We start from the raw sequence: 23,401 nt of genomic DNA, 5'->3' as shown, positions 1-23,401 counted from the left end.
AAAAAAAATCACCATGAATCCCCTCAAAATCCCCCTGTCCCTTGGAACACACTCATCTTTGCCACTTTCTGCAGCAGCTCTAGACTCCTCTTTCCTGAGTGTCTTCATGAGATGTGATAAAAAAAATATAGTGACTGCTGCTGCCCAGTGTCATCCACCGGAAAGGCACGCTGGTAAAAACACGATGCTGGGTCCTCACCCACCTCAGTCACCGGATCCGGCACTGTGTGACTTCATGTCAAAATGACACGAAAGGGAGACATTCTCAATCAACTCAGGACATCAAGGCACCCAGGGCAGTGCAACTACAGACACACACGAAAGAGGACTCCAGAGCTGCTGCAGAAAGGGGCAGGAACAGTGGGATCAGTGTTTTCTAAGCAAAGAGGATTCTGAGGGGGATTCATGGCGATGTCTTTGACTATAATAAAATTTTAAGTGCAAAAATAAAAAAAAAATTATATGCAAATGCTCACTATGTATTTCAATCACAGTGCCCATCTCCTGAAGGTCTGCTTGATGAAATTCTGTCCTGAACACACTGATCGATGGCTTGCAGGACTCAGAACACACAAACACTCTGAGTTCTAAGCTGTGATCTCAGGTCTAAGGTGCACGAAGGTCACCCCCTGCTCTGGCTCTGTCATCGACCCTCGGGCTCCCTCTCCTCCTGGCCTGCATGCCAGGGTACTCAGCATTTCTCCGGCTGCTCCCCGCAACCTCCACCCTGACTCCCATCCTCTCCACATACAGTATTCCAAGCGGAGGAGAGCTGAGGCCTGCGATACTTTCTCTATTCTACCCATCAGCCACAACCTTCTCGCCTCCAACTCTTCCAGACATCACCTCTGGAGAGCTCTCCCGAAACCACGCTCAGAGGAGCTCATGGCACAGACCCCAGACCCCCAGGGGCATCTATCTATCTGCTGCTCCTTGTTCCAGCCAGGACCTGTTCCCACCTGGCCGGCGAGCCTGGAGGCAGGCTTTTCGGGCCAGACTCCGTCAGCACTTATTATCAAAGGTGCAGTAATGATAATAAATACACTATTAAGCGCAGCCTACAGGCTGGAGTTTGCCAAACCACTCTGAAACTGAAAATCCCTTGTAAACTAATCTTCACCAATTACCAAATGAGGTTAGGCTAGAAAGATCTCTGAGATCTTTGCCAGCTCTGGGCTTCTGGGTCTGTGGATGTCTCTGAAGCCAAAGAAATGGGAGCCGTTCAGGCTCAGGCTGTGAGAACCCTAAGAGGAACCATGGGCGCTCTTGGGTATCAGAATAAATCAGAAAGCGAAGAGGAGAGGAAGGGAAACAACCAGATGGCAGTCAGGACTAGAGACAGAGGCAGAAAGCACCTGGCTGGTGGGACCCACAGGGGGTAGCAGCCAGGCCTGGGGTCTCTCCGGGACAGCTCACTTTTCATCACGCAAATGGGAGGATTATGTGCTCCAAATCACTCACTGCATGTCCAGAGCTTAGGGAACATCTGGCCCAAAGCAGGCTTTGCATGAAGATGAACCAGATTCGGAGCCAACTTGGGAGGGGAGTAGGCTGGAGGTGGGGGTGGAAAGGAAAGGGTGACTGGAAAGGTCAGAGGGGAAAGCTGAGAAATGGAGCGAGACCCTTCATAGTCCTGGATCCCCGGCCAGCTCTCTGAAACACCCCCTTCCACTTCTTTTTGTTTGTTTTTGTTTTCTGAGACAGGGTTTCACTGTGTAGTTCAGGTTGATGGCAAACTCACTGCAATGCTCCTGCTTCAGCCTCCTGAATGTGCGATTACAGGTGCCGGCTCCTGCTTCCGCTTTTACGTTCTGGGGACTTACCTTTTTTCAATATTCCTAAAATCTCCCTCCTTTACCCACTTTCACCAGGCTCCGTGCCTCCTCCAAAAAGTCCCTCTTAAGGCCTAAGACCTTCCTCCTTCCTCCACGGCCCCGCGGCCCCCCATTTCATCGTTCCTGTTGTAAACACTTCTCCTGGGTGTCTACCAGAGGCTGAGGATCTGAGACCAAGTCCCTGTCCAAGGGAGCTGCAAGAGGGGGCAACAGCGCTCGCTGCACGGCGGGCAGGGAAGCAGAGGAGTCTCAGCTGCTGCTTCCCGTTTCAGTTCCTCAAAATCGTGCGGGCTGCAGAGCCGGGTCTGCCCTCCTCCGGGCGCCCCTCTCCCCACTTCCCCTCACCTGCCTACTCTCACTACCCTGCGCGACGTCTCCCCGATGCCCCCTGCACCCCAACTGCAGGCGGGATCCGCTGCTCCCCGCGGCCCTGAGCCCTGCGCCTCCCCTGTCACGGGATCCCCGGCACCCGAGTGCCCAGCACCCAGTCCAGCACCCACCCCAGCACCCAGTGGATCCCTGCACCCGGCCCCCGCCCGGCCCTTAGCCCCGCCCCGGCCCCGCCCCCTCACCTTCGCATTTGCTGGGCAGCCGGACCCAGTCGGTCTCCTCTCCCCGGGCCTGGCTCGGGCCGAGCTCCGGGGCTGGCAGCAGCAGCAGCAGCAAGGGGAGAAGCGGAAGACAGCGGGGCGCGAGCTCGATCAGCGACTCCATGGCCCAGGCGGATCCGACCCGCGCCGACCAGGAGCCGCTTCCTCCCGCGGCGCGCGCCCAGCAGCTTCGCCGCGCCGCTTCCGGGACTGCGCACGTGCCTCGGCGTAACCACGGCAACCGCGAGCCCCCCCCACCCCCTTTCCCCTGAAAGCCTCGGCCCGCCTTCCTAATGGACGGAGGATGAAGCCAATGAAATTGCTCAGGGTTTGCCTTCCAGCCAATAGAAAGACGACTCTTTTTCGGTTTTGGCCAATAAGAGCGTGGATGGTGGCTTCAGGGTCCTATGGCTACATTTTTCCCACCCCTTAACGGAGGGCCTGGAAGAGGTGAGAGGATGAGGACCCAGGGAATAGAACGCCGGGTCTGGCCCTGCGTTCGCTGGTTCGGGCGCGTTGGTCCTGGAGGATGTGGGGAAGACTTTGTCCATGGTTTTCTCTTCCTCCTTAAGCATCACTTCCTGCCTAGGGTCCTAAAGCCTCACTGAATTGTTATCCTTGCTTGAGACATTTCTAGGTAAATGGATGCATCTACAGACCATACTCTTTTTTTTTTTTTTGGTTTTTGTTTTTTTTTCCGGTACCGGGAGTCGAACTCACGACCTCGCGCTTGCCAAGCAGGCGCTGTGCCGCTGAGCTAAATCCCCAGCCCCTTACAGACCATACTCTTAAGTGATATCAATCAAACACACATGTGTAAACACCGCCTTGTTTCTCTGGTGTGAGAACCTAAAGTGTAATAAGGACCAAAATGTATAACAGACATTGGGAAACGGAAAGAAAATGTTCAAATGGGGAGGCAAACTAGGCAGAGAAGAGGCGGGGAAAGGAAAACAGAAAACAAGGAAAAAATGGAAAAGCTTTTGTAAATGGGAAGGGGAATGGGAAAAAAGAAACAAGATATATCATGTACAGGTACAAATTCTCTGTGATGAATGTGCTCATTATGTATATGTAAAATGTACCAATAAAATCTGATTGGGAAAAAAACTTGTTATCCTCGCAGTCCCTCTAGCTGTCACCTTGCTGGATGACAGCAGTCCGGGTGCCCAGTGACCCTGCATTTGCCCTTGTGGGGACTGGAATCCATAACTTCCGGCCCAGTGCGGTTCCTGGGGTCCACTGGTTGCTATGCTACACAGACTGCTTGCGGTTGAAGCATTCCTGGAATTAAAGCTTATCGAGCAGATGGCATTTTCTTTGTGGAAGAAGCTCACCCCCTTCCCTGTCCTATTATTTATTTCTTTGAAGGCTGAGCTCGCAGAAGGCAGGAGCTCTGCAGATGAGCGGTGTATTTCCCTTCCTTCCACTTCCCCAGCAGCAGCAGAGACTGAGCTGGCTCCAGGAGACAGCGAGCAGGTCCCCTCTCTGTGTTACCAGGAGAACTCTGGGTCCTTGGAGCTGCTTCGCGTGATCCCCGGGCTCAGTCCTGCAGCTCTGGGAATTCTTCCACAACTGCACTTTTGCCCATAAAGCAAAAACGTTCCCCACTGCTTGTTTCCTCCCAGAAGTTGGCTATTGTGCCGCCCTAGGGAGACGTGGGTGGACCGAGGCCCAGGCCTTCATCATTTTCTGGCCGCAGTGTTGGTCCCAGGCACGCTGGGGAGGCAGGGGCTGCCACAGGAGGAGCCCGCAGCACCCATGCCAGTCACTTCCTCCCTGAGGCCCAGCGAGACTCGAGACTCTGGGAGGTGAAGGCCAGCTGGAAGTGCTCAGGGAGGTGACATCCAGCCAGCGATGCAGTGGGGGTGGGAAGCCCTGCTTCCAGAACGGACAAAAGGCCGCAGAGAGGACATTCAGGGAGGTGGGATTAATTTGCCAGAGACCAAGAACTCAGAATCAGGCCTAAGTGCTGGAAGGAACCATGGCTCAGGAAGTATGGCCACAGCTGCTCTTGTTCTCCCCGCCTGCACCATGTTGGGGGGCAGCAGGCCTGTGGGATGGGGGAGGATCCTGCCCAGAGACTGTAGGTCCCCTCATCCCTGAAGCCTGAAGGCTACAGAGAGGCAGGGGTCTCCTGCCAGGGTTCAGGAGGAGGAGCCGGCGAGTCTCACCAAGGGGGCGGTCGCAGGCTCAGGGAAGCTGGTGTCACTTCCACCAAGTAGGGGACACTGAGGCATAGTTCCTGCTCCCTCCTGGTCACGCCCAGAGAATCCTTGAGAAAAGGCTGCATTTCCTGGCAGCACTGGGGACACGGGGCCCACAGATCAGAGGCCACTGTGGGAACTGCATAGTCCGTCAATGCAGGAATCCTCTTTAGAGCTGAGCACCCTGGCACACCCCTGCAGTCCCACCACCTGCAAGGCCTCAGCAGGAGGATCACCACAAGTTCTAGGCCAGGCTGGGCTCCATAGTGAGTTCAAGGCCAGCTTGAACTACCTTGTCTCAAAAATAAAGAAATAAGAGCTGGGTGTGGTGATACAGGTCTGTAATTCTAGCACTCTGGGAGGCTGAGGCAAGAGAGTTGCAAATTTAAACCCAGCCTGGGCAGATCAGTGACTCAGCAAGACTCTGTCTCAAATTTAAAAATTAAAAAAAAAAGGCTGAGGGCCAGGGATACAGGTACAAGCACCTGCCTGGCAAGCGCAGGGTCCTGAGTTCGATTTCCGGTACCCCCCCAAAAAAAAATGCCAGGCATGGTTTCACAAGCCTGTAATCCCAGCACTCGGGGGGCTGAGGTAGGAGGATCACTACGAGTTCAAGGCTAGCCTGGGCTAAAAAGTAAGCTCAAAGCCAGCCTGAACTGCATAGTGAGATCCTGTCTCAAAAAAATAAATAAATAAAAAATTAAAAAAATAAATTTTAAAAAAAGAGCTAGGGATGCAGCTCAGTGCAAAGGCCCTGGGTTCAATCCCCAGCCCTAAATAAAACAACACAACACAACCTCAAAAACTGACACCTCTTTAGGAAACATGGCAAAACCAAAACAGCTGTTCCCTTTAGAGCCTGGCTCATTGCTGAAGCTTGGTGAGTATTTGTCAGGTGAATAAGGGCCCTGAGTTGGTTCACAGAGCATAGACTTGGAATCACCACCACCACCCATGGGCTGGGCCCTGGGCCAAACCTGTTTTCTAGCTCCAGGTTTTGCTTCTTCCATTGAGTATAGACAGGACTTAAGCCCAGCACCCTTCCCAGGCTCCTGGCTCCCTGCCTGCCCTTCAAAGCTTGGGTCAGATCAGGGGGCCATGCCCAGCACCTGACTTCAGGAAGACAGAGGTGGGCTGCGTCCTCCGGCCCAAGCCCTGTGCTGCAACTCCAGCTTCCTGCGCTTAGGAAGCCTCCTCCTCCAGGGAGCCCTCCCAGAATTCCTGTGCCTCTAACTCTGCCCAATTCCTGCCCCATCCCACACAATTAAATATTAACCATTTAAAATTATGAGATTAGCCTGGTGTGGTGGTGCACGCCTGTAATCCCAGCACTCGGGAGGCTGAGGCAGGAGGATTGTTGTGAGTTTAAGGCCAGCCTGAACTGCATAGCAAGACCCTGCCTCAAAAAAGACAAAATAAATAAATAAAAATAAAATTATGAGATTAGGGCTGGGGATGTAGCTCAATGGCACAAAGCCTGCCTGGCAAGTACAAGGTCCTGAGTTTGATTCCTGGTACCAAAAATAAATAAATGAATAAAAATAAATTATGACATTTAAGCATATTTTAATTTTCTTGTGTCATTTAAATTCTTTAATTGTGCTCAGTTCTTTGCTCCTGGAATGCCTGGGGTCTGGGCAGATCTGAGCTGACCAGGGCTCTTAATGTGAAGAGGAGACACAGCCTTCATCTGCCCAAAGCCCTCAGTCTGTGGGAGGCAGACCCGGCCCCAGGAAACCCATCAACCGGAGAAGGCAGGTCATACATTACAGAATGCTCAGAGTCAGGTGATGTGGTAGTATATCTCTGATCCCAACATTGGAAGCTGAGGCAGGAAGATTGCAAGTTCAAGGCCAGTCTGGGGTACTTAGCAAGAACCTGAATCAAAATTTTAAGCAAAGCTCTGAGTCTTGGGAAAGGAATCCCGAGAGTGTCCTGAGCAGCAGGCTGGGCACTGTGGGTGGAGCAGGTCCCCTCATGACCTGTGTGGCAGGTGCCCCTTTAGCAGTCCCTTGGTCACTGTGGCCAGGTGCCAGGGTGGTAGCTGCCAGTGGCTGCAGGAGGCTGAGGCAGGTGGGTGCAGGTCAGGAGCACGTCAAGGAGCAGCAGCTTGAAGAGCAGCAGCCTCAGGGCCCCCAGCCACAGGCCCTGGGCCTGGAACCCTGCACAGGGAGGAGCGGGAGGAGTGGAAGAGCCACAGGGGCCTCTCCCCTGCCCTGGCCTCGCACCTCTTCTCCGTCCCCTCCACCAGGGAGCCCTCAGAGGACCTTCCCAGCCCTCAAGGGCAGTGGGCTGGCAGGATTAGCATCTGACACTGACAGTAACCACTCATCACAGCACTGTGGGTGGCTGAGGCAGGAAGACTGCAAATTCCAGCCCAACTTGGGGAACTTAGTGGTTTAGACACTGGCTCAAAATAAAATATAGAAATATTTTAAAAGGCTGGGGATGTCGCTCAGTGCTACTCTGCCTTCTGTCGCCTGTGCTCACTCTGACCTTCACTCTGACGTCCAGGTGTAAGGCTGAGGAGAGAGGACCCACCCCATCTGATCCCAGGGGAGACTGAGGCCCAGCCTTTCCCCTGCCCCACCCTGGGCCGAGATCCTGGGTCCCAGGAGAAGGTCCCTGCTCTGGCCACCTCCCGGCCCGCTCGGGCTCCCAGCCCTGTGGCGGTACTCACCGCCCGGAGGCTCCTGGAGGCAGGTCCTGGTGCCAGAGGCTGCTCCTGCCGGCCAAGGGGAGGGCCATGGGTGGGTGCCCGGAGCCGGGCCAGGCGCCCCCGCGGTGTGCGGCTCTCAGGGCAGCGGATGCCAGCGCCAGCGTGGGAGCCCACAGAGCGGCCGCAACGCCTCCCACCTCCCGCCCGCTCCTGGGGTGCAAGGCGGGCCCCACCTGACAGCCGCAGGGGCTGCGTGCTCCGGCGCGGGCCCCCGGCCCCGGGCTCCGCGTGGCAGACCAGGGGCTCCCAGGCGGCCGGGTCCTCGGCGGGCAGGGACAGCTGGGCCAGCGCGGTCCAGGTGCCGTCGGTGGCGGGGGCCGGGCCGTAGGTGAAGGTGTCTAGGGCGCTGCCGTTGCCGGCGGAGAACCAGACCGAGCCGTCCAGGCCAGGGGGTGCGGCGTCCAGGACCAGGCAGACCACCATGGTGCGCCGCTGCCCGCCCACCAGCAGCGTCACCGGCGGGGCCAGAGAGGGGAAGACTGCAGCGCCCGGCCCTGCGGGAGCGCACACACCGTCACCAGATCGGCCCTCTCCCTGCGCTGCATCTCGCTGTGGGCGAGGGCTCGGGTTCTGCCTGTATACACTTCACCACCACCATCCATCCATCCATCCCTCCCTTCCTCCATCCTCCCCCATTCTTCCCACCTTCCATCTGCTTATAATGTCTGTCCATCCTGTCTGTCTGTCCACCCATCCGTCTTTCCCCCCCACCCCTTGCTTTTTGAGACAGGGTCTTGCTAGAGAGCCTGGCTCGCCTTGAACTTGTAGTGATCCTCCTGCCTCAGCCTCCTGAGTGCCAGGATACAAACGTGTGCCTGGCTCCATCTGTCTGTCCTTCTGTCCACCTGTCTATCTTTTCCAAGCTCCTTTCTATGCCACGTGCTGGGGACGTAACTTGGAACAAGACCTTGTCCCTGTCCCTGAGGAACCCAGTTGCATGGGAAAGATAGCAGGTGTGCGAGCAAAGCTCATAATACTGTGTGCTGGTGGCCTTGGGACAGCGATCACCTCTGGAGAGGGAGGAAGGGAGACAGGGCCTGGAATCAGAGCAAAAATAACACAGGTATCTGTGACTTCTTTCTCTGAAAACAGATCTGATTTGGATATGACCAAACACAGGGGTGTGTGTGATCTTCTCCCCACTTCTTCCCTCTGTGTCTGTTTTGGGTGGGGGCTGATTCTGTTTGGGGTGTGTGTGTGTGTGTGTGTGTGTGTGTGTGTGGTGCCCGGGATGGGACCCAAGGCACATGTTACACAGCACTCAGTTGCTGAGCCATAGCCCCAGGCCCCACTTTTAAAAGGCAGCTTTGTAGCCACACATGGTGGCGCATGCCAGGAGGATCGTTGTGAGTTCGAGACCAGCCTGGACTACAAAGTGAGCTCAAGGCCAGCCTGAACTGCATAGCGAGACCGTGTCTCAGAAAGACAACAAATAAATAAATAAATAAAAGAAAGGCGGCTTTGTTTAAGCCACACCCTATACAATTCACCCACTTAAAGTTCGGGTCTAATATCTTATAATTTAAAAATATAACTCAGAGGGCACTGACAGTATTTATTTATGTCATGGTGTTCAGAATAGTCCGGAGTTTCCAGCCTTACTCTTTTCAGGGAAGATGACCCGTCTAAGACACAGCAAATGTTAAATTTGGAATATCTGGATTTTTGAAACATCTGCAAATTCGCAGTCTGAGTTCTGCGCAGCCAGGCTGAAGACCGGCTGGGGACACTGGGAGCTGCGGGGGTGGGGTGGGGGCGGTGATGGGAACCCCTGAGAGATTTGGGGGAGCACATAGCCAGGCTAGGGCAAGGGCAGAGAAGTCGCCAGTGAGAGTTTGCACTGCGACTAGAGCCGACGGACCTTCCCACCTTGAAGCCTGACTGTGACCCTGTCCTGTGTCCCGAGGCCAGAACCAAGGGCACAGCTCAGGAAGGGCTGGGGCTCACTCACCCACTCAGTTCCTGGGGCGGACTGTCCCGCAAGGCTAGTAACACCAGCCCCATAAAGCTGAAAAGGCCATAATGCGGAACGCCTTGGCAGATCAGTTTGAGTGCTACTTATTTTCCCTTCTTTCTTTTTTTTGGAGTGTTGGGGACTGAATGCAGGACAAATGCTTTCCTGCCGAGCTACATTCCCAGCACACCCAGCCTTTTTCTGAGATGGGGGTCTTATTAGGTTGCGCAGGTTGGCCTCAGACTCACGATCCTCCTGTCTCAGCCTCCTGGGTACCTTGGATTATGGAGCCACACCACTGCCTCCAACTGTATTCTTGATACTGCTATCACTCAGGCAAAGAGGGGAAATAGGAAAGCTGGAAGTGAGTCCCGGACCTCCAGCTTCCTGAGCCTCTTCTGCTGTACAGAAAAAGACAGTGCCAGAGCTGAGTGCTGCCTCTCCTCCGTGAAGCTTGCCAGGATTACTTTCTCTCACCCCAGCTGCTTCCTTCCCACACCTCAGGCCTCTTGCCATGGCTTGCCCTGGTCTACCTGTGCCACCAGCGGGGTATCCAGGACACACCTCAGGCCAGCTGGGATCAAGGAGGCCCCCTGAAGCTGGTTGTAATGGGCACACACCTATAATCCCAGCACTCTGGGATGCTGAGGCAGGAAGATCACAAGTTTGAGCCCATCCTGGGGAATTTAGCAAAAATACTGTCTCAAAGTAAAAAAAGAGGGCTGGAGATACAGCTCAGCAGCACAGTGCCTGCCTGGCAAGTGTGAGGTCATGAGTTCCATTCTTGGTACAAAAAAAAAAAAGAAAAGGAAGCCAGGCACAGTGATATATATCTGTGATCCCAGCACTCAGGACGCTGAGGCAGGATTGCCAAAAGTTGAGGTCAGCTTGGGCTCCGTAGTGAGTTCAAGGCCAGCCCGAACTACACAAGGAGACCCTGTCTAAAAACAAAAACAAGGGCCAGAGACATAGCTCAGTGGCACAAGTGCCTGCCTGGCAAGCATAAGGTCCTGAGTTCAATTCCCAGTACCAAACCAAACAAAAAAACAAAAATCAAAGTAAAAAAGAAAAAGAAGCTGGGTGTGGTGGTACACCCCGGTAATCCCAATACTTAGGAGGCTGAGGCAGGAGGAGTGCTGAGTTTGAGGCCAGCCTGGGGTACATAGTGAGTTTAAGCACAGCCTAAACTACACAGTGAGATCTGTCTAAAACAAGGCAAGGGGGAGGAGATGTAGCTCTCTGGGTTCAATCCTTAGTATCAATCAATCAATCAATCAATCAGACCCCTGACTCGGAGGTCAAGCAGGTCCCCTGTAACACACACACACACACACACACACACACACACACACACAGGCTTACACCCCCAGGTGACACCAGAATTCTCCCTGGGACACAGGAACCCTGTGGCCTGGCCTTGACTTTGAGAGGCTGATTATCACCCTGGCCAGGCCCTGAGGCCTGGGGACCCCTCCTGGCCACTGGGGGGAGGAAGCAGGAAGTGGACTTGAGACTCCCAGCTGTGCTGGCACCTGCTCCCCAGGGGCGGCACTGACAGCCAGGACCTGCTGTGTCCCAATCTCGGTGCTCATGCCACCTAACACAGCCTGGCTCCACCGCCCTGGCCTCTGTGGATGTGGGGCCAGGCGGCCCCCCGCTCTCCACAGCTGTACCAGGCCAGGGCTGCCTGGCCACCCACACGGCTCCAGTGCAGGCGCCCTGGAGGGAGAGGAGGGCGGGCGCCCAGTGAGCCTGTCTCCCGTCTTCGTCCTGTGCCCTTGCGCCCTGCCCACACCCACGGAGGCCCAGAGGGCACCAGAGGACGCAAAGGGGCTCACCTGTGGGCAGGGCTGGACACTCGAAGGCCAGGAGAAGCAGCAGCCGCATCCCCACCATGGCCCACGGAGACGGCTGGGCACAGGGGGAGGCGCAGCCTGGAGAGAGCACCCACAGCCAGCTGCACCGCAGCCGCTCGCCGCCAGCCGTTTCCCACCCCACCCCAGCCAGTCCCCTCCCAGGGCTAGGGATGGGGCTTCCCACACAGGGAGCGGGGTGCCCCCCTTCTGAGGAGCAGCTCAGAGGGCGAGGCCTCCCGGGCCCCTGACAGCTGTGGGTGCTGCGGGTCCCAGAGCACCAGGCGGGATGCCAGGGCCTGGAGAGCAGCTCTGCACCGCACCCCCAACACAGTGAGCTCCACTTCACGGGGGCAACTGAGGGTCTGGAAGGTGCGGCAGGCAGAGGGTGGGAGCAGGGCTCAATCCCTCCCAGACGGCGCCTAGCAGTCAGAGAGAGGCCCAGGCATCTTCTTGCTGTGGGTTCTAAGCCCCCTTTAACCTGCTTTTTTTTCCCTCTTTTTTGTAGTACTAGAAATTAAACTGACAGCCTCCCTACTTGTTCCTTTCTTTTCTCTGTTTTTCTTCAGACAAGATCTCACTAGGTTACTAAATTGCCTAGGCTGAGCTAGAACTTGTGATCCTCCTGCCTCAGTCTCCTGAGTGCTGGGTTACAGGTGTAAACACCATGTCTGGCTTCAAACCCCTTCTTAAAATAAAATTTTTAAACCTGGCGTGGTGGCACATGCCTGTAATCCTAGCACTCAGGAGGCTGAGGCAGGAGGATCATTGTGAGTTAGAAGCCATCCTGGGCTACAAAGTGAGTTCAAGGGCAGTCTGAGCTGCATATAGAGACCCTGTCTCGAAAAGACAAAAAATAAATAAACAAATTAAATTAAATTAAATTAAATTAAATTTTTAGTCGGGCATGGTGACGCATGCCCGTAATTCAAGCACTTGGGAGGCTGAGGCAGGAGAATCATGATTTCAAGGCCAACGTAAGCTACGATAATGAGTTAGAGGCCAGCCTGGACTATAGAGTGAAACATACTTTTTCCCCAAGAGCTCATTGATTGCTTATGGAATAACCCTTTCTCACCCATTATTGTCCAGCCCTTCCTTACTGCATGCCAAGTCTTTTCTGCAGGCAGACCTGTCTCTCCCGGGCTCCTGGACCTGCTCACTCCGGTGCCAGCTTCATCCCTGGCCCCTTTGATCTCCCTGCTGCCCCTCTCACAGCATCTGGAGGCCGCGGGCTCCCAGAGTTCCCAGGCCACCGAGCCAGGTGCGCAGCCACGGGGGCGTGCAGGGAGGCGAGGCAGGTGTCCTAACGACTCTTGCGTGACCACATCACAGAGGGCGAAGGTCCCTGGCCGCCCCTTCGGACAGCAACTCGACGCCTCCTCCCCCAGCTGCCTGGCTGCTAGATGATGCGTCCAGCCCCACCCTGCTCAGCCTGGGTGCTTCTAGCTTGCTTGTTTTCTGTCCTTTTTTTTTTTTTTTTTTTTTGGTTTTTCTCCGGTACCAGGAACCGAACTCACGACCTTGCGCTTGCCAGGCAGGCGCTTTTAGTAGTATTAAGGGGCTGGGGATGTAGCTCAGCGGCACAAGTGCCTGCATAGCAAGCGCAAGGTTCTGAGTTTGATTCCTGGTACAAACAAACAAACAAAAAATAGTAGCATTAAAGATTGAACCCAGAGCCTCTGCACTGAACTACATCCCAGTCCCTTTATTCTTCGCTATTATTTTGAGACAAGGTCACGCTAAGTCACTAAGTTGTCCAGACTAGGCTAGAACTTGCTAGCCTTCTGCCTCAGCCTCCTGGAGTGCAGGGATTACAGGGATTGGATGTGTTCCAGGCCTACCCTGGGAATCTCCCTCTGCCCCAAATCCTGTGGTTCCCGGAGAGCCCTGCACTGAGCTCTGGTCTCTGCACCTGAGGGCCTGGGCACCACACCTCCCCTCCCCAAAACCTAGGCCCTTGTCCAACTGATACAAGCTTCACAGGGTAGGAGCCGGGAAATGATGGAAATGTAGCCGAGCGCACTAGAGGAGACTGCTGCTCTCATCATGTAATCTGGGGCCAGCACCCAGCGCGTGACAGCTCAATGTGTGCACACTGAGATATCAGAAGCGGGCGCCCATCACTTATCCAATGGAAATCCCAGCTGCTGGCGCTGGGGGTGGGGCTCAGGACACAGTGGTTCCATGATTTCAATGAACTGAGCCAAGTGTGGCGGTGCACGCCTGCCTGTAATCTCAGCGCTCAGGAGGCTGAGACAGGAGGATCATATATTTAAGCCTAGCCTGAGGAATTAAGCGATTTATTGAGACTCTGTCTCAAAATTAAAAAAAAAAAAAACTTTAAAAAAGACTGTGGATGTACCTCAGTGTGAAAGCCCTGGGTTCAATCCCCAACTATGCATATAAATTAGTAAATAAGAGTGAAGCCAGCTGTAGTAGCACACACCTGTAATCCCAGTGCTTGGAAAGCTGAGGCAGGAGGGTCGCTGCAAGCATAAGACCAGCCTGTGCTTATAGTGAGTTCAAGGCCAGCCTGAACTACATAGCAAGACCCTGTACCCAAAAACAACAACAAGAAAGGTTCGGCATGGTGGCACATGCCTGTAATCCCAGCACTCAGGAGGCTGAGGCAGGAGGATTGTCACTAGTTCAAGACCAGCCTGGGCTACAAAGTGAGCTTAAGGCTAGCCTGAACTGTACAGCGAGACCCTGTCTCAAAAAAACAAACAAAAAGGAAAAAAGAAAAAAGGATCTTTTTTATCAAAGGCAAGGAAACTCATAAAAATTGAAGAAGGAGCCAGGTGCATGTCTATAATCCTAGTATTGGGAGGCTGAGGCAGGAGGATAGTTCTGAGTTCGAGACCAGCCTAGGCTACAAAGTGAGCTCAAGACCAGCCTAAACTGCATAGGGAAACCTTGTCTCAAAAAGACTAAAAAAAATTAAAAAATAAAAAAAGCATTGAAGAAAGGCTTAAATCAGACATAGGGAAACTTCTAAAGGTTCCAAAGACGGGCACAGAAGTGTGTCTCTATCACACCATGATGACCACAACTCAGGCAGACAGCCTCTTGCCATGCTGGAAGGAGGCGCTGGACCGACCATGGGGTGGAATTTTCTGCCAGCTCTGAGGGTTTAGAGGCACAGGGGCTGCTATTCATGACCTCATGTGAGACCGCATGTGTCTGCAAAGCTCATGTAGGGGCAGCTGAGGAATTTCTGGAAACTTTGCCCAAGCTGACTGCAAGGAACCTCACTTGCCAGTGCAAATCCCGCCAGAGCGGCCTGGCAGCCATGGCTGGGAACAGCAGCCAGGTGAGCAGGTGAGCTGTGCGTACAGCCGGCCAGGCCAGAGCGCTCTGTAGATTTGGCGTGGGGACGTCTCTGACCGCTTGGTTGTCAAGATGGCTTCTCTGCTCCATGGATCTGCAGTCGGATCTGATGTCCCCGCCCAGAGCTGAGGTGCTGGCCTGGCTTCCTTCATACCCAGTTTCCTGGGCACGGGAAAGAGACCAACTTGATCTTATGTAAGCTGCTGTTATTCTGGGTTTTCCAGTGCTCACTGCTAAAACAGATCTTAACTAAAACATGTGCCACATATTCTGGGTCCTAGCAGGGAAACAGATGGGAAGCTTGAAGAGAGTTGGAGAAAGAGCTGTTTATAAAGATATGGGCAGGGTACAGAGAGAGCACAGGCCCTCGAGGCAGCCGCCATAGTACCTGGAGCCACCGGGAGCTGTGACCCTCAGGTGAGGAGCATGCTGGTGACACGTACATGCAGGGGAGCAGGAGGACAGACTCCCAGGCCTCACTGTACCCCCATCTGAGCCTGACGGGTGCCCCCCTGCTGTGGAAGTCCCTGGGAATAGCTTAGCCTCCCAGGACACAGTGGGGGTGAGGACGTTGGATTTGGAGGAATTTTGGTTATGAAATTTTGTTTGTTTGCTTGCTTGTTTGTTTGTTTGTTTGCCTAAGACAGGCCGGACTTGAACTCACTACATAGCCCAGGCTGCCCTTGAACTCATAGCGATCCTCCTGCCCCAGCCTCCCCAGTGCTGGAATTACAGGTGTGTGCCAATGTGCCTGGACACTTTGGTTATGATTTTAAAATATTATATCTTGCTGGGCATGGTGGTGCATGCCTGTAATTCCAGCACTCCACTCAGGAAGCCGAGACAGAGGATCGCTGCAAGTTTAACGCTGGCCTGGGCTACATAGTAAGTTCAAGGCCATCTTAAACTGCATAGTGAGAATCTTGTCTCAAAAACCCCCAAAATTAAATTAGCTTAAATTAAAATATTTTGCATCCCACAGGGTAGTACTTGACCTTCCAGGGTATAGTTTTCCAGCTGTACCTTAACAAGGCTAGCCCACACCCAGCCAGCCGGCTGCTTCTAGGACATGAGACAGGAATTGTCATCTCTACATGTCCTTGGCTGGAGCATGTGTGCCCCAGATGGAGGTTACTGATGTCCACTTCACAGTGACAGGGCTGGCATGCTGTGAGCCCAGGGATGGTGGCACTCTGAGAGGAGACAGCAGAGTCATCCCAAACTGCATGTGTCCCTCCAGGTGGCAGTCACCATGGGAACAGCGACTGGGACACGGGATCCGAGTGAGCTTCTGTGCCTACACCAGGGCCACTCACACACAGGTCCTCGAGCACACCTGGCAGGTCCTCCAGCACACCTGCATCTCGGCCCTGATGATCGTTTGTCCTTCCGCCTTGCTGTGGACCACTGTCCTTGTGCCCTTTATTTTTTCTGGCGCTGGGGATAGCACGCAAGGCCCCATCATTCGGGGGGTGTTGTACACTGAGCTGCACCCCAGCCCACTTTTTCCTTGATGTTGGGCACCACAGTTGGGCCCCTGCACCCCAGGGACCCTCCAGGCCACAGTTGTCCCTGAAGTCAGGGAGCCCAGTCCCATCCCTTCATCCAGTGACTGCAGTCGTCAGAGCAAGGCAGCGATGCTGGTGGCTGTCACAGGGATTTAACAGCTTAGCAAAGGGAGTGCTTTGGAGCCTCCTAAGCTGCGCAGCTGGGGCGCTAAGAAGGCTGCACAGAATAAAGCCAATCCGGCACTGTCAGCTCCTAGACTCCCCGTTCCTTCACATGCCAGGGAGTCCTGGCACCTCAGGCTTATTACCTGTGGGTGACCATCAAGCCTGGCTTTAACGAACCAGCCCGCAGGCTCTCCGCACCCCTCCTGGGTGGCTGAGCCAGCACGTTAAACCCCAGGTCTTGGATGACGGCTGTGGCATGGGTTTGGTCCAAGTGAACCTCACATTCTACCTTCCCAGCCTCGCTCTTCACAGCCCCGCGGCCTGCCAGGGCAGCCTGGCAAGGCCCCCTCTCTGCGGGTGAGAGCTTGCGCTGCTCCTTCGGGAGCTGCTCTGGGATCTAACCCACCACGGCCCAGCTACTCAGGAGGCTGAGGTAAGAGGACAGCAAGTTCAAGTCCAGCCTGGGCAACTTGGTGATTCAGCAAGACTCTGTCTCAAAATTTCAAAAAAGGGGTGAGGATATAGTTCAGTGTGAAAGTCTTAGGTTCAATTCCCAGCACCACAAAGATGAAATAAAGAAAAGAAAGAAAAACCAGTGAATGTGTGGTCTCTCTTTATTTATTTATTTATTTATTTATTGGTTGTTTTCCGGTACCAGGAATCGAACTCACGACCTTGTGCTTGCCGGGCAGGCGCTGTGCCGCTGAGCTAAGTCCCCAGCCCCTAATGCGTGGTCTCTTGATTCTATGTGCACCCAAAACTTAACACAGCAGGTTCCATGTTGTATTATTTCTGTAATAAATCACAATCATCACATAAATTACTTCAGAGACTTCCCTAGACGGCTAAGAGCCCTGGAGGCCAGGGCACAGCTGGGTGTGCTCTTGTCTATAGGGGTTGGGGATTTAGCTTAGTGGCACAGCGCCTGCCAGGCAAGCGCAAGGTTGTGAGTTTGATTCCCGGTAGAGGGGGAAAAAAAAAAAAAAAGACCTTGTCTATGAAGAGTAATTCGGTCAACACCTTGTGCTGCTATTACAGAACACCAGGAACCAGGTGATTCAGAGACAAAGGAACTAATTTCTCACAGTCCTGAGGCTGGGAGTCCAAGGTCAAGGAGCTGCATCTGCGCCTGCCTGTGTGTCCTAACCCAGTAGGAGAGCAGGGCGCGATGGCGCACACCTGTAACCCCAGTGCTGCAGAGGCTGCAGCAGGGTCTCACTCACTAAATTGCCAAAATGTCCAGATATAGGAAACCTGGCCAAAGGTCCCCAACTGCCTGTATGAGGGGTACAATGAAAGGATAAAATAAGAGACAGAGACAAATTTATTTTTCTTCTTTGGTACCGGGAATCAAACTCAGGACCTTGCGACAGAGACAAATTTAGTAATGCATGAAAAGGGGGGCTTGGGCCGGGGATATAGCTCAGCGGTACAGCGCCTGCCTGCGGGAGTCGGTGGTCTCTCCGTGGTCCCCAGGAGAAACCACTGAGAGGATACAGAAAATAAAGACAAGAGACAATAGCCGGGGTCAGGCGGAGTTACCTCTTGCCTGATGAGCAAGAGGACTGACTCCCACAGTAGGGGCCTTTATTTTATACACTTGCAAAGTAGTATCCTGAGAGATAATGTTGCCTAGCGACTAACAACTGTAATTGTCCAGCAGGATGCCTTTTTCAATACAGAGGTAGCTTGACTGCTTGACCAATAACCAGCTCCAGTGGCTCCCAACACCTGCCTAGTAAGCACAAGCTCCTGAGTTTGATTCCTGGTACCAAAAAGAAAAAAAAAAAAGAAAGAAAGAAAAAGAAAAAGAAAAAGAAAGGGGGGCTGGAAGGTCAGTGCCTCGGATGGGCAAAGACAAAGATTCTATAGCGCACCAGGGTTTTTATTAGCTGGTGCATGGGGAGGTTTACTGAGTGATTCCAGGAACTGTAATGACAATGACATGGGCGAGTAAAAGAACAACGCATTCATGCAAGGAGGAGACAAGCGCCAACAAGGCAACTGTAGTTTCCCCAGGTGAAGCCTTTACTACTGCTACTACATTGTCTAAAGATCCTGGTCATCCGCTGCAGGCCTTATCTTGCCCTGTGAGCACCACAGCGTCACTAGCTGTAGGGCCTCAGCTGTGACTGAGAGAAAGCAGAGTTTCCATCTTCCAGTTCAGCTTACAGGGCAGGACAAAGACAGCCTCAGACAGCCTCCAGACTCAGTTTATAACTTGTGGTCCCCAACGCCCAGGCTTGGTGTTAGGCCAGGCAGTGTGCCCCTGAGAGGGCAGCGTGTGAAGCTTCGTGACAAGCCAAAGATGCAGTGGAGACCCCCGGAGTTTGGAGACACCGGGAATGTGGCTTGTATGAGGAAAACTACAAGGAGGAAGCACAGCCAGCCTGTGATAGAATCCACAAGGCACAACTCCAGCAGGTGCCGTAGGGGCGGAGCCACCCAAATCCGTTGAAATTTACATCTTGCCACAGATTTCCTTGGAAGCTGGACATGGAACTAAGGACTTAATGTTTGCCCTGCTGGATTTGAGACTCGCTTTGGTCCCACTCCTTTGTATCTCTCTATTTGTACCTTTTGGAATGGGAATTTTTTTGAGACAGGGTCTTGATACATAGTCCAAGCTATCCTCAAACTCACTATGTACCCCAGGCTGGCCTTGAACTCAGCAATCCTCCTGCCTTAACCTCCTGATGCTGGGACTACAGGAGTGTGCCACCACGCCCAGCAGGAATATTTGTCTTGTGCCACTGTGTTGAAAGTGTTTAACTTTCATTTGCACAGAGGCTGGTAGCTAAGAGTTTGCCTCAAGTCTCAGGGGAAACTTTGGACTTGGACTTTGCAGCAGTGTTGAAACTGATAGGACTCTGGCAACTCTTGGAGATGGACAACATGCCTTTTGCCTAAAGGGATGAGCATGAGTCTTTGGCGGTGGCAGGGGGGCAGGGGCAGAATGTTATGGTTTGTATCTGGGTGTCCCCTCTAAAGCCTCATGCAGTCATGAGTGGGGCTTTTCAAAAGTGGCTGGATCTAGAGTGTGATGCTGGGATCAAGGGTGTGATTACTTAGTCCACTGATTGGTTTGGCACAGGTATGGGTAGGATTACAGATGCTCCGCCTGGGCGTAAGGATGCTACTCAAAGGGGAGGGGGTTTCCTGTAATGGAATATAAGGGGAAGTGGGCTGCTATACTTGCTGCTTGATACCCTGCCGCTCTGCTGCCTTCTGCCTGCCATGGACTGCTTCTCTTCTTCGATGCCTCTCTGCCATGTCATTCTGCCTTGGAGCCAGCCAACTATGAACTGAAACCTCTACAAACTGTGAGCCAAAATAAATCTTTTCTCCTTTAACCTTTGTGTTGGGTATTTTGTTTCAGCATCAAGAAAAAGTAAGACACTTGGTTTGATCCTTCAATCCTCCTGCCTCAGCCTCCCAGAGTGCTGGGATTACAGGCATGTGCCACCATTGTTGGTATGTAGTTTATTGTAGGGGACACAAATTAGCACCTTCAAGCAATTAAAGAGATCTAGAGGGCAAGTTCTGGGAGAGCCCTGAACGCACAACCATGTCTCTTCCTCACAAAATCAGGTGGTCACTGGTTATATTCACCAGCTAGGAAGCTGCAATGAAACATCACTGGTTATGTTTAACAGCTAGGAAGCTGCAATGAACTCTGTCCAGAATTGCAACCAAATTTTATAACCACAAAATTACTTAACTCACTGCTAGAGAGCAGTTCTGCCTTCCCTCCTGGCCTCAAACCTCTGCCCAGATGGCTGTGTGCACAGCATGACTGCTCCCCTTCCTGCAGCTAGTATGGGTCCGCCCCGAGTCACCACCTCATCCCTAGCAGGCCAAGAATTCTAAGGGTTTAGTTTCTCTCTCAGACCAATTCTTCGCCCTACAACACGCAGTATGGCCAGTTTTTCATCAGCTGGCTGCCAAGCCCTCACTGCGCTCCAGCCCAGCCTTTTATCCTGAAGCCCACAATCTCCATTCAGAGTCACTGGTCCTAAGCAATTCTGCCCCTCTGCTTTCTTTGGCTGGGACTTCGCCTCTCATCATTTGCAAATGGGTCGCCTGTGAACAAGAGCATTCTCCGGGAACCACAGGAGAAACTGACAATGCTATCACGATGTCATTGGATATGTGGGTCATATTTAAAGTTCTCCGTGCTTTATAAATGGTTTCCAACCCCACACTGGGTCCAATCTAGGATCACTCATTACACATTGTTTTTGTTTTTTCTAGTAATGGGAATTGAACCCAGGAATTTCGCACTGAGTTACATTTGCAGGCCTTTTTATTTTGAGACAGTGTCCCGCTAAGTCGCTAAATTGCCCAGACTGGGCTCGAATTTATGATCCTCCTGTTTCAGCCACCCAAAGTAGTGGGACTACAGGCGTGCACCGCCATACCCTGCTTTGGCCCTTTCTCTTCTAAAGAAGCTTTTCATGTTGGAGGGACTGGGTGCGCTAAATGGTCTGGAGCGTATCTGTGCGGAGACGGTCAGCGTCCTCGCGTGCACCCCAGTGTAGGAGGTTCGAACAACCCAGTCTCTTAGAGTCTCACGATGGTGGCGTCACACACTTTCTCGGAAGTGCGTGCTCCTTGCGCTCCGGACAAGCTCCACGCCCCCGGAAGTGCTTGATCCCCGCGTTCCCGGCAGGCCCCGCGGCTCCGGAAGTACTAGCTACTAGCTCCGGTGTCCGGGCACGTCCCCTGCAGACATGGATCAGCCCCGCAGCCCCACCCCGGCGGCCCTCGGATCCCTGGACCCCTCCCGACCTCCCCCAGCCTCGGTGACCCTGGCGCAGCTCCTGCAGCTGATGGAGCGAGGACAGGAGCTCCCAGGCCTAGAGAAGCGCCACATCACGGCCACCAACGGCGACCCCACGGCGTCCCGGCTCCCGCGAAGGCCGAAGCCCTGGGAGGCCGCCGCCCCGCAGCCCTCGGGCTCCTGAGGCCTCTGGTCCAGGGCGGCTCAGATCCGGAGCGCCAGTGCCCCACACGGACTTGTGACCCTGCAAACAGGCCACTCCATCTTTTATGCGTTTGTCCTGACCAGATACAACTGGACTGGAGTCTCCTCGGGGCTGCCCACTACTCAGATTCTGGACCAGATTCTCAGTTAAAAATAAAACCCTGCTCCACCGGGGTCTACCGGAACGACCTTCCCACCAGTATCTGCCTTGTGTCTGTTTTCACTGTCAAAATACCACACGGGGAAGCTGCGGTGCAGTTCGGTGGCGGAGCCCTTGCTGGCGCGTGGAGATCCCTGGCACCAAAGAAAACAAGCGACTCAGGCCGCACTGAAGGGCCTGACCCACCGGGATTAGTAGCCGGGAATGACAGCCAGCCAAGCTGGGCACCTAGGCCGGCCTGTTGCGTGCCGGCGACAAAGGGAACCTGGATCTAGGTGGCATTTCCTAGACGGGGTGAAAGGGAAAGGAAGGTTTGATACTAAAATTTGCCCCCAGAACGACCAGAGATCTATGAAATGAAATACCTTGCAGCAACCAATAGCAAAAGCTTTTACAGAGCGTGGGCTTGAGCCGCGTATGCTGGCACATGCCTGTCATTCCAGCTCTCCGGAGGCTGAGGGGGGGGTTTCAGAAACAGCAAAGGGCTGGGCTCACAGCAGAGGACAATCTCCCGCGGGCGGCCCTCAGAGCTCACTGCACCTAAACTGCTTTCCTGACAAAGGTAGAACACATGGTGTGGGCTGCCTTGAAAAGCCCTTGCTAGGGCCGGGCGTGGTGGCACACGTCTGTAATCCCACCACCTGGGAGGCTGAGGCAGGAGGATCGTTGCGAGTTTGAGACCAGCCTGGGCTACAAAGTGAGCTCAAGGCCAGCCTGAACTGCATAGGAAGACCCTGTCTCAGAAAGACCAAAAAAAAGAAAAGCCTGCACTAGGGTAGTATAGTCTGATCACTGGGCATTTTATAAGTGCATGTTTTTTTGATAGCCTCTTACATTTATATGGAATTTTAAGTTGAAAACAATTATTTTAATTGCTGTTTTTTGAGACAGGGTCTTAACTATGTAGAGCACATGGGCTTCAAACTTGAAGCAATCCTGCCTCAACCTCAGCTGGGATTACAGGCCTGAGCTACCAAGCCTCACTTTATGGTTTTAACCATTACAGGAAGACAAGCTAGAAAACACTGGCTCTTTACATGCACGAGTGGAAACAATTCTTATGCTGGGAATGGAACCCAGGGCCTTAAATGCTGGGCAAGTGCTCTACACTGAGCAGCAGCTCCAGGCCTCTTCCCTTATTTAGTAAGACAGATCTGGGCTATAAACCCCAGACTTTCATACCCAGATTGTTTATTGATACAGCATTTTATTTATATGTATATATACACACACACGCATATGTATTTTTTTTTGAGACCAGGTCTTGCTATGTAGCTCAGGCTGCCCTTGAACTCATGGTAGTCCTCCTGACTCCACCTCCCAAGTGCTGGGATTACAGGCATGCACACCACACCTGGCTGATACATCATTTTGAAGAGATACGATTTCACAATAAAGGTAAAATTGCTAACATCTATTCCTGGCAGGTTAAATATGGAACTAACCCATCTAATTAATGACCTCATACCCTGGCAGGCTGTAAGGCACTGTTACCCTCTAACTCAGTTTCACAGCTGTGTTTGACCACGAGCCAACACTGCAGTGAGGCTGATTAGATAACCATCAGCAAGCATCATGGTTGAGCGCGTTTTCAGTATAGCCCAGGCCTGTCTGGCCCCTCCTCACCAACTGCTCAGGACTAGTGAGCCTGAGCAAGTGAGGGTGCAGAAGACACTGCTGAGAATAACCAGCATCACACCCTGGGATCCAGGTGACATCTTTACTTTGGGCAGCCATTTTCCAAACAGATAGTGAAAGGAAGGTTTGATGATAAAATTTAGCCCCACAGTGTCTTCGAAGATCTATGGATTGGTTGTCTCCAAGGAGGAGCCCTGTGAAATGATGACTATGGAGGAAAAAGTGGACGGCCTGCTGCTGGACACTGGTGCTGGTCTCTCGGTCCTTCTTGTCAGCCCTGGCCTTCCCTCTAGCCATCACACCTCAGTGAGGGGAGTCACTGATGAGGTAATCCGCTATTTTTTGCAACCCTTGGGCTGTAACTACTTGTTAGATCATTTTTGCACATCTTTGTTTTCCTGAGAAGCCACTTTGAGGACGCCAACAGGTATTGCAGCAGCCATTGATGGTTT

The 23,401-nt window shown here is 53.2% G+C and overlaps 4 protein-coding genes across 10 annotated transcripts in view; 1 reads left to right on the top strand and 3 right to left on the bottom strand.

Annotated features, from left to right (window-relative positions):
* Positions 1-2,653, bottom strand: part of Cnpy3 (canopy FGF signaling regulator 3) — an 8,987-nt gene extending 6,334 nt beyond the window's left edge. Inside the window, exon 1 of one of the 2 annotated variants that reach the window (XM_005389733.2) lies at positions 2,408-2,653. In XM_005389733.2, the coding sequence (XP_005389790.1) occupies positions 2,408-2,549 (142 nt within the window). In that variant the 5' untranslated portion in view covers positions 2,550-2,653. The remainder of the gene's footprint in view (positions 1-2,407) is intronic. The other variant, XM_005389734.2, reaches the window with a different exon arrangement.
* Positions 2,654-6,181: 3,528 nt separating this feature from the next.
* Positions 6,182-12,539, bottom strand: Ptcra (pre T-cell antigen receptor alpha). 6 transcript variants are annotated; one of them, XM_005389728.2, is made up of 7 exons: positions 12,237-12,384; positions 11,144-11,239; positions 8,329-8,388; positions 7,525-7,845; positions 7,313-7,357; positions 6,615-6,794; positions 6,182-6,510 (listed from the first exon to the last, which is right to left on the bottom strand). In XM_005389728.2, exons 1-6 carry the CDS (start codon positions 12,238-12,240, stop codon positions 6,649-6,651), a joined length of 672 nt encoding a protein of 223 aa, XP_005389785.1. In that variant the 5' UTR covers positions 12,241-12,384; the 3' UTR covers positions 6,182-6,510; positions 6,615-6,648. The 6 variants fall into 6 exon arrangements, with proteins under 6 accessions (XP_005389785.1, XP_013372226.1, XP_005389786.1 ...); XM_013516772.1 differs by having other exon boundaries at positions 6,182-6,794; positions 12,237-12,539; XM_005389729.2 differs by having other exon boundaries at positions 6,182-6,794; positions 7,313-7,351.
* A 4,398-nt stretch (positions 12,540-16,937) lies between these two features.
* Positions 16,938-23,401, bottom strand: part of Rpl7l1 (ribosomal protein L7-like 1) — a 13,325-nt gene continuing 6,861 nt past the window's right edge. The window contains exon 7 of the mRNA XM_013517110.1: positions 16,938-16,956. The gene's annotated coding sequence lies outside the window, so the exon portion shown is untranslated. The remainder of the gene's footprint in view (positions 16,957-23,401) is intronic.
* On the top strand, positions 20,803-21,353 carry LOC102025168 (chromosome unknown open reading frame, human C6orf226). The gene has a single exon (XM_005389727.2). It carries the CDS (start codon positions 20,898-20,900, stop codon positions 21,129-21,131), a length of 234 nt encoding a protein of 77 aa, XP_005389784.1. The 5' UTR covers positions 20,803-20,897; the 3' UTR covers positions 21,132-21,353.

The sequence above is a fragment of the Chinchilla lanigera genome, unplaced genomic scaffold (genome assembly GCF_000276665.1).
Source record: "Chinchilla lanigera isolate Chin_1 unplaced genomic scaffold, ChiLan1.0 scaffold00036, whole genome shotgun sequence".
Taxonomy (NCBI): domain Eukaryota; kingdom Metazoa; phylum Chordata; class Mammalia; order Rodentia; family Chinchillidae; genus Chinchilla; species Chinchilla lanigera.
This window is presented reverse-complemented; position numbering and strand designations above follow the sequence as displayed.